The following is a 12,433-nucleotide window of genomic DNA, read 5'->3' as shown; positions in this document are numbered from 1 at the left end:
GATGGGATTTGACAGTGAATTAATGGTGTTGTGTGTGTGTGTGTGTGTGTGTGTGTGTGTGTGTGTGTGTGTGTGTGTGTGGTTGTTGTGCCCTATGGTAGTTTGTCTTGGGCGGACTCCCTGATGCAAATGACTCAGCTTTCACATCAACCAGACCTTTTCGCCAAGGACATGCAAGGCCGAACAGAGCCTGTATGAACCATCTCCTCAATATAAAAGTAGCCAGCCATACACCTGGCTTTTACGTGTGGCCACAGAGATAGTATCTCCATGATGGGGAACGGATTAACAGATTTACATGACCGAGTAGTCGATCGTGAAGCGGCCCGACAGATTCTCCCAAGCTCCTTGCCAATGTGGTCGGAAAAAGGATCATCATGCCATGGAACTCTACCAAATCTGATCGACACTCTCAACGAGGCACTCGAGATGTTTCGCCCCTTGAATCGCCAAAGCCTGCGCCGAAGGGACAACGAGTCTCGGATGGTCTTTGCCTCTGTCCCGGTCTTGCATCATCCTACAGTTAGCCGTGAAAAAGCGGTCATCAACCAAAGAGTGTTTTAGGAACTGTCTGTCTAGTTTCGAGCAAGGACTTGAGCTCTTTCTTGCTTTTTGCATCCGGACCTGATTTCATCCCGGCCAACGTAATCGCTCATAAAGCTTCCCTTGGCCTCGAAGAGCAATCTGTAGCCAGGGTCTTGGTAGGGAGCACCCTTTTCTTCTCGTGGCTTTTGGTCGCATGAGGTCGCTGAGCTAGGTGAGCGAGACTCACCATCAGATCGCTCCCGGCCAAGTGAGGGGTTCGATTTCTGCCTTGCCAATAGCTGGTTTGTTTTATCAATTCCGCCAAAGTTCCCTCGTGGCCAATCGTATGTCAGCGTCCAATTCGTGACAGGATCAGTATCCTGAACAGAGGGTCGACGACAAAGGGGTTCGGCCTCAGAGGATTCGACACTACATGAGTAGGAGGAGGAGACCGGTGCGCTTGCTGCGTCGGGTGAGTACTTCTTCTCAGAACAACCTTGGCGACTTACAGAAAGACCTTTCAGGTGGCGCAGTTGCAGGCAGTAAAAGATGCTGGCTTGTCTCTCGCTGAGTCTCAACAGAGCGGCCCAAACGGCTACTTCTTCGTCGAATAGAAGTTTTCTTTTATCCCCTCTGGATGCCCTGAGGGCGTTTGCCTTTTTTTTGTCGTCTGTGCATAAACAATGGAAGCGGGGAGATGGTCCTGAGATGGCAGCCGCAGGACTGCCCCTCGGGGTCTTGCGTACGGTTGCCCTGTCTCCTCGTGCCATTGTCGGTTCGAGATGAGGACAATGGACAGCAGCCAAATGGACACCCTAGCAGGTCGGAGCTTGTAGGAGAAATGTTGATCAGATTTAAAACTCGTAACATGATACCGCATGGAGTGCGATCCTTCTATGTTGGGAATTGGTTTGCTAGGGTTGGATCTTGGCCCCAAGGGATAAAACATTACGTGAGCATATTTTGTCTCTGGCCTTGTGCCCGACGACCTGTCTGGAGTGGCCCTTCTCGCCTCAAAAGTGGCTTGGGTAGTGGCCATCATATTCTCAATCAACCAGGCATGGTGTAATTAAGAACCCGTTCCCCTGCTGTTGGACCATTATGTTGTCTGGTCGAAAGTCACCGTGAGACAGACAAAACGGTCACGTGTGCAGGCATTGCCTGAGCACCATAGGAGAAAAAGCCCGCCCCAGCCAGATGGCATTCTCATTGCGTATACCTCCGCACTCTGTAGTAGGGGTCAATCGGGATAATCTTCCATCTTTTGAACACCCACTTGTGCACGGCCGCGACACCGACTCCAACAGCATCTTAGCAAAAATGATCCAGGCAAGGGGAATCGAAACATGAGCTATAAACCTTCCGAAGACGTGAGATACCCCATGCGGGAAGTTTAGGGACCGCACGGTCCGTACCGAGGCGTTAGCAAAACTACTCGTACTCCTACAAGCTGTAGGAACCTCTACGAACTCAGGGGGGTTGCTCACGCTACTCAGGAGACACCTCAAGTATCGTCTAGCCGGGTTTGGGTTCGCACAGCCACGGCTCAGAATAGTGTAGTCATAGATGCCCAGGTCAAATAACGGGATGCTCGGGTCTAGAAAATGGAAATGGACTTTGAAGAGGGTCAAGATTCGCCGTGGGGTAAAGTGCCCTGTGCCACAGTCCACCTCTGCGAAAGACCCAAGACGCTGAAACCACCTTGTGACATCTTCGACCCTTCGCGGACCAGATATTCAACACTTTCGGGCACCATTGCTTTGCATTGGCACTGCTGGATCGCGCGTTCCTCTCCATCTTGATGGTTTCCTCCATTTCGTATCCTCAAATCGGTGTCGTCGGCAACCTCCATCAGACAGTCAGTATCGACGTATGGGATCATAGTGATTGAGTCCTGCCACATATCGTTTCGACCCTAGAGAGATGCCAGAGCGACGGCTAAGTGGCTGCGATAGGTGCTAAACGCCTTTCCTCGAAGCTTCGCAACGAGAATGTGGAGAGGTACTTCCACATCTTCTCGTGACTGGGCAAAGGGTCCTTCCTAGCCTCCAGATCGCCTTGAGCGCAATGCTTGCATCCTGAAGTTTCTGCAGGGAGTATCTGGGACGCCGTGCTGTCCGTTGTATCCAACGGGGGTTCCAGGCGGTGCACGAGATCGGCCTGCTCGGTATTTTCCCAGTTGTCATTTTGAGACTTGGGTTCGATCCCGGAAGGATAGCAGACCTCCCAGAACGTCTCGTCTCTGCCCAACATTGGCCTCAGACCCAGTTCGATAACTCTGAGTGAATGGTACCAAAAGTCGATGTATTTTTCCGGGTTGATGTAGACCGGGTGTCCATGCCTCCTTAGTGTGTCTCTCCATGCAGCAAGGACGTGTTCTCGAGCACTCATGAACCTGTCATGAAACCCCTTCTGGACCAGATCGAAAGGATTCGCGTTCAAGGCCATGCGGGCGCCACCGAACCTGTCAGGGTCACCGAAGATGCCGTAGAAACGCCGACCCGTCTGGTACTCATACTCGGAACACCAAAACTTGAAGCGGTCGCGCCGCAATTCCGCCGCTGCCGGCCCGTGCATGTCGTCTAGCAAATAGTCCAGCCATACGTGTAGAGCATCCTCGTCAGCCTGGATGTAATCATCGTTCACGTCGAGCCCCTCCAATATCTCCAGGCCAAATTACTTCTTTCGAGTCACGAGATCGACCAGATCATTCTTGAAGTAATCAAAGCTGCTGGCCACGGGTGCATTCAGAGGCAGCTTGAAAACAATGGCATCGGCATTTCGGACGCGTGCCAAGGGCGTCAGTATAGTTTGCAAGTCAGAAAAGCCCTTGTAGTCATCGGGATATGATCCCAGAACCGAAATCCCATCGTGACTATAGGGGATAGTTCTGTTCCAGGACCCTTCCGTGTGCCATCTTGTTGTCTTACCCTGTCGAACCTGAACCGTGATTGGTGGCACTCGAGTCGATGATCGTGTAACTGGATTGATGATATCATCCTCGGTTCTTGGGATTGTCTCTGGGTTGGCCCAACGCGGGAGCAACGCCGTCACAAGTGCGGTGGACTGCAACAAGCCCCGCACGACTTGTCCCGGGTCGTCTGTGCTCGGCGGGTCGATGAGGATGCGAATACCCTTGAACTGGTCGATGGGCATCGCATCAAGAATGCTGTGGTCCACGTGCGATGATGCGGCGTCGAGAATACAGTGATTGCCCCAAGCCGAGTTGTCAGGATTGATGATCTTGACTTGGGTAGAGGAGGAAGGATCGATGTGAAAGCCAAGGACAAAGTCCTTTTTGAGAAGAAAGGGGCTGAATTCCTTGTGAAATTGTTTATTGGCGTAGAGAAGTCCGAGTGCGCGAATATTCACACATTGACGATAGACCAGGAGTCGAAGCTCCAGTGGAAGCGATTCCATGGCGGTGCGGCTTCAGGGAAGAAAAGAATCTGATGAGCTCTCACCATCGTGTTAATTACTGGTGTAGATTCCTCTCTAAAAGTCAGAAAGTGTTCGCCAAGGTGAATCCCCTGATCGCGGTCGAGTCTAGTGACCCAATACTCGGCAGAGGCACATCTACCCGTGGCTAGCAGCGGCTTAGTTGGTGAAATCACGTTTGCCAAGGTTGTACCGAGAATTGCATGTCTCTGGACAAAGACTCGTTCTCCAAAGAATGACATAATGTTTTGATTTTACTTAGTCGGTCTTAATGCCCAATACGCCTTATCTCCACGCATTTTGATATCTCGCATGGCTTACTTATTTCTCCAGGCAGAATACAACACGTACACAAAGCTCAAGTACTTCAAATGGATCGAAATGAGCCTTCATTGAACCACCGGACTTCACTGCCTTATATCCGCCCACATCTATCGAGCTCCCAGACGCCGCCAAATACAAACAGTCAGGATGAAGTTGAAAGGCTTCGAGCGCAACTGGCCTCGGTCATACAGGAGCTGGATGAGACAAACGCAAGAGCACGCCTTGTTACGCAAGAACTTAACGAGATGAAGGCAAGGGCACGCCTTGGGGACTACGCAGGAGGATTATTCAACTTCCTTAAACAAAACTCCCCGGAGGACGCCCGGTTGAAAGGCCATGCCAACACCATTGCCGAAAAGATAGAGGCCGCTGATGCTACCGGTAATCCTTCCGATGACCCATAGTATAAGTCATTTGAGAGGGCAGTTGCCGCCGCCAATAAGATCGATTCCCGCATCGATCTCCCAACAGCAAGGCTGGCTATTCAGGAGTACGCTGCTCGCAACAATATGTTTCATTCAAAGAGTATGGCGCTTAAATTTTTCGCGGAGGACTGGACGGGGTTGGCACAACAGACTACTTTCGATATTGCCAACCTATCGACAATCCTCAATGGATCAGCCGCAGATGAAAAAATGTGGATCAAGATCATCGAATTCTACCGCGACCAGCACATTGTTCATGACAAGGACGCCCACCGGTGGCAAGCGAAGTCTGCGGCCAAACCAGAAACGCTGGACTCTGCACCACAAACTGTTAGCACGACAAGAGATATTCGGCACCTGCCTCTGGAGACAAAGCGGTACTCGTTCATGATGGGCGACTTCCGGACCGAGAAGAGCAGTCCGCGCCGAAATGGAACTCGGTCCGATTCACCTGACTCTGGACAGCTGAAACGGAAGCGCGAGCTCCTCGATGAAGGACCAGAGACAATGCACAAGCGACAAGAGGTGGTAGACTCTCGACCAGAGGACGCCGACCACAATGATCACAGTGCAGCCAATGCAGCCTTCAGGAGTTACCAGGAGCTGTCTTTGCTCAGTCCTCGGAAAGCTAAAAACGCGGCTGACAAGTTTGCGAGGGACATAGGCGCAGGCCTGAGGTCATATGAATCAAACCTGAACAAGGACGCGGGCCGCAACAGGCGAAAGGAGAAGGTGGCTGAGAGAAAAAGCATAGGGTAAGGCCACGTCGTTGGGGCCGAGATGACTGTCAGCAGTCTTCTCATCCAAAGTGCACATTTGTGGCTCATAGTTGCCAAAGGAAATCTCCAACCACAGGGTAAGACGACTCGAGCAGTTGCCATAATTCCTGGAAGAGCGCCGGTCAGAAATGCCTCCTTCCTACCAGTCATGGAATCTTTTCAATCGAGCCTTTCCCCCTGATATCGAGGCACGGATGTGCAATTCTGGATCGTGGCAGGCAAGAAAGGAGATAAAGATGACGAATGCGAATAACTTCGCTCATTATGAGACCATTCCTCGTTGACATGCTCGAAAGACCAATGTCCGAGTCATTGCCCGCCTCCCTCATCCGGTTGAGCTGTATCAAGCGCATCCTGTTTCAATTGTTCTTCCCGTTGCTTAGCCTCATCGTATTGATCCCATGGCACTCGCCCCTCAGGCCCGACGCCGACGACATCCTTACAAGCCTTGAAGCACCCGTCCGCCTATATCGGTGCCTGTTTGCCACGTAACAGACATAGGATATGCAGAGAGTGAGTGAGACAGTGAGAGAATTACATAAGTCGGAACAAGGCAAGAGAGTCGAGAGTCAAGATAATTAACAGTATCATCTGCACTAAAAATCGAGAGAGAGGAAGAGGGAGAGAGAGACCAGACTGAGTGAGTATGCCATCATGTTCATTTTGCACCGTCGCCAGTAGTCGATTCCCAAGCCTATGCTACTCAGGCCAAGCTCTACTTATTTCCGGTTTGGCCTGGAGGACTTTAAAAATGATACGCTTACGCGAGAATCGATTACTGGTAACGCTGCCATTTTGAATCTTATGGATGATTTCTTACAGCTCTGCCGTCTGCCGTGTGGTAGGGGAGTGGATGAAAGGAAGGGCAATGAAACACTCACCATCTTGTGTGCGTGGCTGCATGATCTGATCTGGTCTGGGTTCCTCCGTCTGATCTGTCTCAAGTCGGTTGGAGGATACTCATACGAACACATGCATCGACGGACAGATGGACGCATTCACACTGTTTCAGACCGGTCTTGTCTGCCCCAATGACTCTACTGCATCCCGAAGTTTGAGTCGTGGACCATCAATTGCAGAGAGAACTGGAGGTCACTTCGAAAACTAGATAAAAAGTTGCTAGTGTTGGACATACATACAGTAGCAAGAAGCAAACGAACAAACTCGGCCAACTCTAGTGTTCGTGGTAGCGAAGGGAACACCTAGATGACTTGACGTAACTTGACTTTCCTCGAGTCGACTCACTTCAAGCCAGCATGGTCATATATTGACAACTTTAGTAGGGGTATAGAGTCTCGAGTGAAGGGAGTGACAATGGGTAGCTGTTGTGCGGCCCCGTGAGGAGACGGTTTCGGTGCCCTGCGACCTGAGGGCTTTGGTCCAGAGGTATATAAAGGCCAAGACGAGGTTCAAGGGTCGTGCACACAAGCGTCAAGAGTGTCGTACACGTGGGAAGCTTGTACATGAAAGGCCTTGTCCTGATTGGTCGATCTTGTCGCCTTCTGTCTCCACTGATATCGGCTCACTTCCGAATACGGATTCTATCCGAGAACCGACGAGCAAAAAGGTTTATGTACGAGCAGGATCTCTTGACGAAACTCTCTTAAGCGACGCGACTGCTCGGTACGAGGTCTCGGCAACTAATTACAAACAGGGAGTAGCCGTGCTCCTTGGATGGATGTGGCATCTCGTCCCCGATTCGACGTCTGACGAACCTGATTCGGTTCATTGGTTGCCCATTCTTGTGACAATGTCGGCAAACTCTTTTCGGAAATGGATAACCGATGCATTGGCGCCCGGAAATACCGCCCGCACCGGCTGGACTATATTGGAAATGCTCTTTTTCCCAACCTTGCTTCATCCCAAGTGGAAACTTGTGGGACGTGCGAAACAGCACAACAGCGCAACTGCTCCATTCAACGTCGGGGCCCCGCTGGGCTAAATGGCCTTGTTCACTGTTAGCCATGTCTGTTGCCCCCACGAGGAGCCGTTGTGGCGCAGTTGGCCCGAGTCTGACCTCGGCTTCAGGGCCGTGAGGAAAGAGTACGCACTGGCACACACATATAATGCGAAAATCGCAGCCTCTTTTTGTTGTCTGCGCTCTTGCAGTTTCTGTTATTCCCCCCGGAGCACACAAAGGTGGCCAGTTTGACGACCCTCTTTTCGCTACGTTTCGTTTTCAAGCCCTTTAGCGCTGTCGCCACCTCATAGTATTGACCAAGTCGACAACAAGGAAGGCCTCTTGTCGCTACATCGCCCAACATGGAGACGTGGAGTTGGTACAATATGTACCTGGTGTGGTTGGCCGGGTTTGGCATCTTTGCGAGTGCATACAACATGGGTATATATGACCTCGATGTGCTTGCCGCAACCTCATCGCATATGCTCCCACGCTAACAAAACGTCGTCTAGCTATCATATCGAGCACATTGGGACAGCCAACGTTCTACGAGTACCTGGACCTGACCATGGGCACGTCCCACACCACGTCCGTGACCTCGACCGCCAACGCTCTGTACTTTCTCGGCTCGTTCGTCAGCTGCTGCATCATCACGGCCATTGGAGACAGGATAGGGCGGAAGAAGACAATGTGGATATCTCTGTTCTTTATCATCATCGGCAGCGCCTTGCAGACCGGGACCCGCAACGTGGCCATGTACCAGGTCTCTCGCGTCATCACCGGCATGGGTACCGGATCGCTCTTCTCCACCGTCCCGGTGTACCAGTCAGAGATATCCCCGCCGCACTTCCGCGGATTTCTCGTCGGCCAAGCGGGCGTGTTCTCCGCCGGGGGCTACTCGTTGGCGTCGTGGGTCGGATACGGGTGCTTCTTCGCCAGCGACAAAGGCACCTTTGGCTTTCGATTCCCCATATCCGTTGGCTGCATGTTGGCTGTGGTGATGCTGGGGTTGTCGTTCATCATCCCCGAGTCCCCTCGTTGGTGTAAGCAAGAGGCTCTGGTCTTGTCGTTTCGTGTCTTCTTTCTTTGGTCGACAGCCTAACACGCACTTTCTCTCCCACTAGTGATCGAGCACGGCTACGAGGATGAAGGGATCCGTCTCCTGTCACGACTGCACCCAGACCGCGACGCGGCAAGCAGCGACCACTTTGCGCGACTGGAAGCCGTCGAGATCAAGAAACAGTACGAACTCGACGAGGCGATCCGGCGAAAGGAAGGGAAATTCGGCATCGTCACGCGAAAGTCGAACCTCAAACGCCTGTTCTTCTCGTCCTTCATCCTCTGGAGTTCGCAGGCCATGGGCATCCTGGTCATCAACAACTACAGCGTCCAGCTGTACAACGCGCTCGGATACACCGGGAGCCGCGCACTGCTGTTGGGCGCCGGATGGATTTCGGTCACGATCCCCTTCAACGCCGTCGCGCCGTTCTTGATCGATCGTCTGGGTCGGAAGATCATGTTCCGTGAGTGAACCCCCTCTCTTGGCCCCCGGCGCCCCGCTCGGAGGAGGACGAGGAAGATATCGAAAAATGGCTGACCATAAGGCACATTGAAGTGATCGGATCGTTTCTGCTCTGCGTCTGCGTCGCCGGGGAAGGGGCTTTGTTGAAGAAGTTCACCGACACGGGCAACGATTCATATGCCCGAGGAGCCATTTTCTTCCTCTACTTCTTCGCTTTTGTAAGACATGCTACCTCTTGAACTTCTTCTGGCTCTTCCTGACTGCTTGACTGATCGATTGACTGACTCACCTACAACCGCAGAGCTACGGCACATTCATCGATGCCTCGTCCTGGGTCTACGCTGCCGAGATCTGGCCTAACCACAACCGCGGCACGGGCAACGGCATCGCCTTCGCTGCGTGCTACGCGTCCACCATCTGCTGGACGCAGTCGGCGCCGATCGGCTTCGAGAACATTGGCTGGAAATTCTACATGGTCTTTGTGGCCAACTCGATTCTGTGCTTCGTCGTCGTCCTCTTGTTTTATCCCGAGGTAGGTTTATTGTTGAAGTGGCGCCTTGCCCCGTTGCTGTCCTTGATTTCTCTCTCTCTCTCTCTCTCTCTTTCCGTGTGTGTGTTTGTGTGTATATGTGTGTAGCTGTGTCCAAACCCCCCAGCTAACAAGTATATCTTCACACCTAGACGCGCAACCTCCCGCTCGAAGAGATCCCGAAACTGTTCGGCGACGAGATCGCGTATGAGGACATCAATCTCGCCGAGACCACGGGTGACAAGGTCCTAGCACCGGAGGTGCTCACAGAGCAGCCAAAGTCGCTTGATGCGTGACGCGGGGAATGATACGGAGGTGGCTCCAACTCCCAGATGAGGCCAGTGTAACGGTGTTCTTTCTTTTTTTTTCTTCTCTCTTCTCAATATGCATCGGGCGGCCGGAGATCTAGTATGTCTAACGGTCCGGCGCTGATGGGGTGGGGGTCGTCGAGAGAGATTAGACTGAGCTCTTGGTGAAAGTCATGGGTGCAGACCAAGCATTACCGTGTCGGGGGGTTGCTCCTACGTCTCGCTTCTAACCGAACATTCTTACACAGCACCACGATGGAATGGGGTATTTCACACAAGGCTGTGTCACAGACAAGGCTCAGTGCGCAAGGGGATACGAACAACCTTGCATCAGCATGACATGATAGTAACGTGGGGGAGAGAAGCAGCAGAGTTTTGCTTCAAGTACAGTGAGGTGTTTGTTGTTAGAAAAAGAAAAGAAAGGATTGAGCAGCACTGTTAATGCATGTGCACACTCGAGGCTCAAAAAATAAAACACCCGGCGTCATCAGAAGACTCCTCTACCTCCCCCTCCCCATATCCGCCATCGGTTTGGAAAACCCTCCTACGAAGCCCCGTCAAATTCGCCGTCATCCAACCCTGCACGTTTTATGCATTCCTTGATCCATGCGCGGCACCTCTTAACAGCCTGTAATCGAAGGCAGTCCTTGAGCTCCGTTCGTAGTTCTTCCCAATCCAAGGATGTCATTTGAGGGTCGTCAACGGGGACAAGGTCGGCGAGTCGAAATTGAGGAGATTCGTTTGCCGGAGGGAGTATAGACATGCGACCCCCTCTTCGCCTTGGTCGTCCGGTTCTCGGATTGCGAGTCCAAGCCTCAAGATATACTTCTGAGATTTGTCCTACCCACTGGTATCCTTTGAACTCCACCGGGCCGTATTCCCCCTGAAGCGAGAAGTCTCCTTCCTCGATCTGATCAGGTGAATCCCGAGCTATATTGAGTTCGTCGCAAGTATCCAAGTCGAAAGGGAGTGGGCATCGGTATGCTGGACTTTCCGTGATTTTGATGAGAACGACCATAGAACATGTCGGGTGACCGGTGAGCCACAGCCGCATGTCTTCCTGAAGATCTTCGTAGGTTTCAGAGAAACCAACCTCAAGAGCCCATTGAAGTTCACGTTTAGGACTGTCATTCTTCCGCAGAGAGATGCCCATATCCGGGATTTTAGATGAACCTAAATGTTCTGCCTTAAACACATCTTCCTCCACGCTTGTATGAATCTTGACCCTTTTGCGGAGTTGTTGAGGAAGGACTCGATTAAAGAGGATAATGAAATGGTCATGAAGAAAAGCGATAATGCTTTCGTGGAGCCAGGATTGCATAGCGTATATTTTGAGAGTTGATGTGTGGGAGTTGAATGAAAATCGAGGCCAACTATGAACAGCGGTCAGTAAATGATTCTCGAAAGGAACAAGGGACGCTAGAAGGGAGAGAATGATATGAAATATTTGAACGTACACTTGACGCCTTTCGTCGTCAAGGTTGTACTCGTGGCATAGAACCAACCACTCGATCTCAGATATCTTGCAGACAAAGACCTTCTCGAGATCGTACTCTGTGGCTGTCGATTTCGAGTTGTAGAATTGCTGTAGAAATGCACGGGCTTGTTCGATTCCGGTTGGAGACTGTCGTCTGGCTGCTGCGCTCTGCCTGCGTCGGGAAGTGGGAGGAGGATCTGAGAGTTGTTAGCGGCTGGAATGGAAGAGCGTGAAGGTATTCTGACCATGGCGCTGATATTTGGGCGAGCCCGAACCACCGACACTGCCTTCTGAATCCATGTTTGAGGCAGTGAATGGAGCTGGAAGATATGGTGGTGAATCAAAGTCTCGCCTTCCGACGAGAGGACAGGCCGGAGAGGGCTGCGGTAATGTCTTGCTTTCCGACAAGACACAAGAAACAAAGAAACAAGTCTCAGCCTCGGACGCGGGAGAGACGAAAGATCACAGAGGGAGTCTCAGAGATGTTATGAACACGGTAAGACAGGAGTAGAGGAGAGGGGACAAAGGGACAAAGAGACAAAGAATGCCCTCCAGCTACTTATAGCTCTTGAATTCGAACAACGAACTCGAAGGGTCCGAGCGCGTGGTGGAATGTAACGTTCCCGGTGACATTCATCACTGGGGTCTCAGCCTCAGTATTCCCGTCGCGAACCAGTGCTAAGTTCGGAGCAAACGGGTTCTCTGGGCATCCTGCTGGTTCATCAAAAAGGGTGAATGGTCGTTCAACATATGTGCGCATCATACTCGAACACCAAATTTGTACCGCGCCAACTTCGGCTCATTATTGTCTTGGCATCCGCGCCGCTTCCGTCTCATGAACCCTGTGTCAGAGGTCATTAGAAATGGAAAGACCTATCGGCATAGTGTACCGGAGAGCATGATGTCGGGTCAGACTGCAGTTGATGGGTTGAGAGGGGTGAAAGTCGCACGTCACTCGCTGTGCACAATGCACTTTCCCGCCCTGAGATCGTTGTAGTTCGTCTTTGGCAGCGGATGTTCGTCAGGTAACTAAGGAAAGAACATATCAGCGACCGAGAACCGGGGCCCAGCTCCCCTATCGATACTCTGCATTGAGCTTGGGATCCATATTTCCAGAGGCGCCAGGACTACAGTCATCAGTCATACCTATACGAGATACCGAGTACATGTAGTCAAGTGTGAGCGGCAGAGAGACGCTAGCCATAT

At 51.9% G+C, this 12,433-nt stretch overlaps 4 protein-coding genes across 4 annotated transcripts; 2 read left to right on the top strand and 2 right to left on the bottom strand.

Annotated features, from left to right (window-relative positions):
- Positions 1 to 2,463: 2,463 nt before the first annotated feature.
- Positions 2,464 to 3,945, bottom strand: AYO20_09417 (hypothetical protein; the record flags this gene model as incomplete). The annotated part of the gene is made up of 2 exons (XM_022647687.1): positions 2,464 to 3,150; positions 3,220 to 3,945. 2 exons carry the CDS (start codon positions 3,943 to 3,945, stop codon positions 2,464 to 2,466), a joined length of 1,413 nt encoding a protein of 470 aa, XP_022496383.1.
- Positions 3,946 to 4,334: 389 nt separating this feature from the next.
- On the top strand, positions 4,335 to 5,471 carry AYO20_09416 (Rho-GTPase-activating protein 5; the record flags this gene model as incomplete). The annotated part of the gene is made up of 2 exons (XM_022647686.1): positions 4,335 to 4,668; positions 4,714 to 5,471. The coding sequence occupies 2 exons, from the start codon at positions 4,335 to 4,337 to the stop codon at positions 5,469 to 5,471; spliced, it is 1,092 nt and encodes a 363-aa protein (XP_022496382.1).
- A 2,282-nt stretch (positions 5,472 to 7,753) lies between these two features.
- On the top strand, positions 7,754 to 9,738 carry AYO20_09415 (hypothetical protein; the record flags this gene model as incomplete). Its single annotated transcript, XM_022647685.1, has 6 exons — positions 7,754 to 7,832; positions 7,904 to 8,434; positions 8,516 to 8,914; positions 9,007 to 9,131; positions 9,215 to 9,445; positions 9,595 to 9,738. The coding sequence occupies 6 exons, from the start codon at positions 7,754 to 7,756 to the stop codon at positions 9,736 to 9,738; spliced, it is 1,509 nt and encodes a 502-aa protein (XP_022496381.1).
- Positions 9,739 to 10,294: 556 nt separating this feature from the next.
- On the bottom strand, positions 10,295 to 11,527 carry AYO20_09414 (hypothetical protein; the record flags this gene model as incomplete). Its single annotated transcript, XM_022647684.1, has 3 exons — positions 10,295 to 11,123; positions 11,208 to 11,424; positions 11,473 to 11,527. 3 exons carry the CDS (start codon positions 11,525 to 11,527, stop codon positions 10,295 to 10,297), a joined length of 1,101 nt encoding a protein of 366 aa, XP_022496380.1.
- Between the last annotated feature and the right edge of the window lie 906 nt (positions 11,528 to 12,433).

Source organism: Fonsecaea nubica (assembly GCF_001646965.1).
Source record: "Fonsecaea nubica strain CBS 269.64 chromosome Unknown Scaff86, whole genome shotgun sequence".
NCBI lineage: Eukaryota > Fungi > Ascomycota > Eurotiomycetes > Chaetothyriales > Herpotrichiellaceae > Fonsecaea > Fonsecaea nubica.
This window is presented reverse-complemented; position numbering and strand designations above follow the sequence as displayed.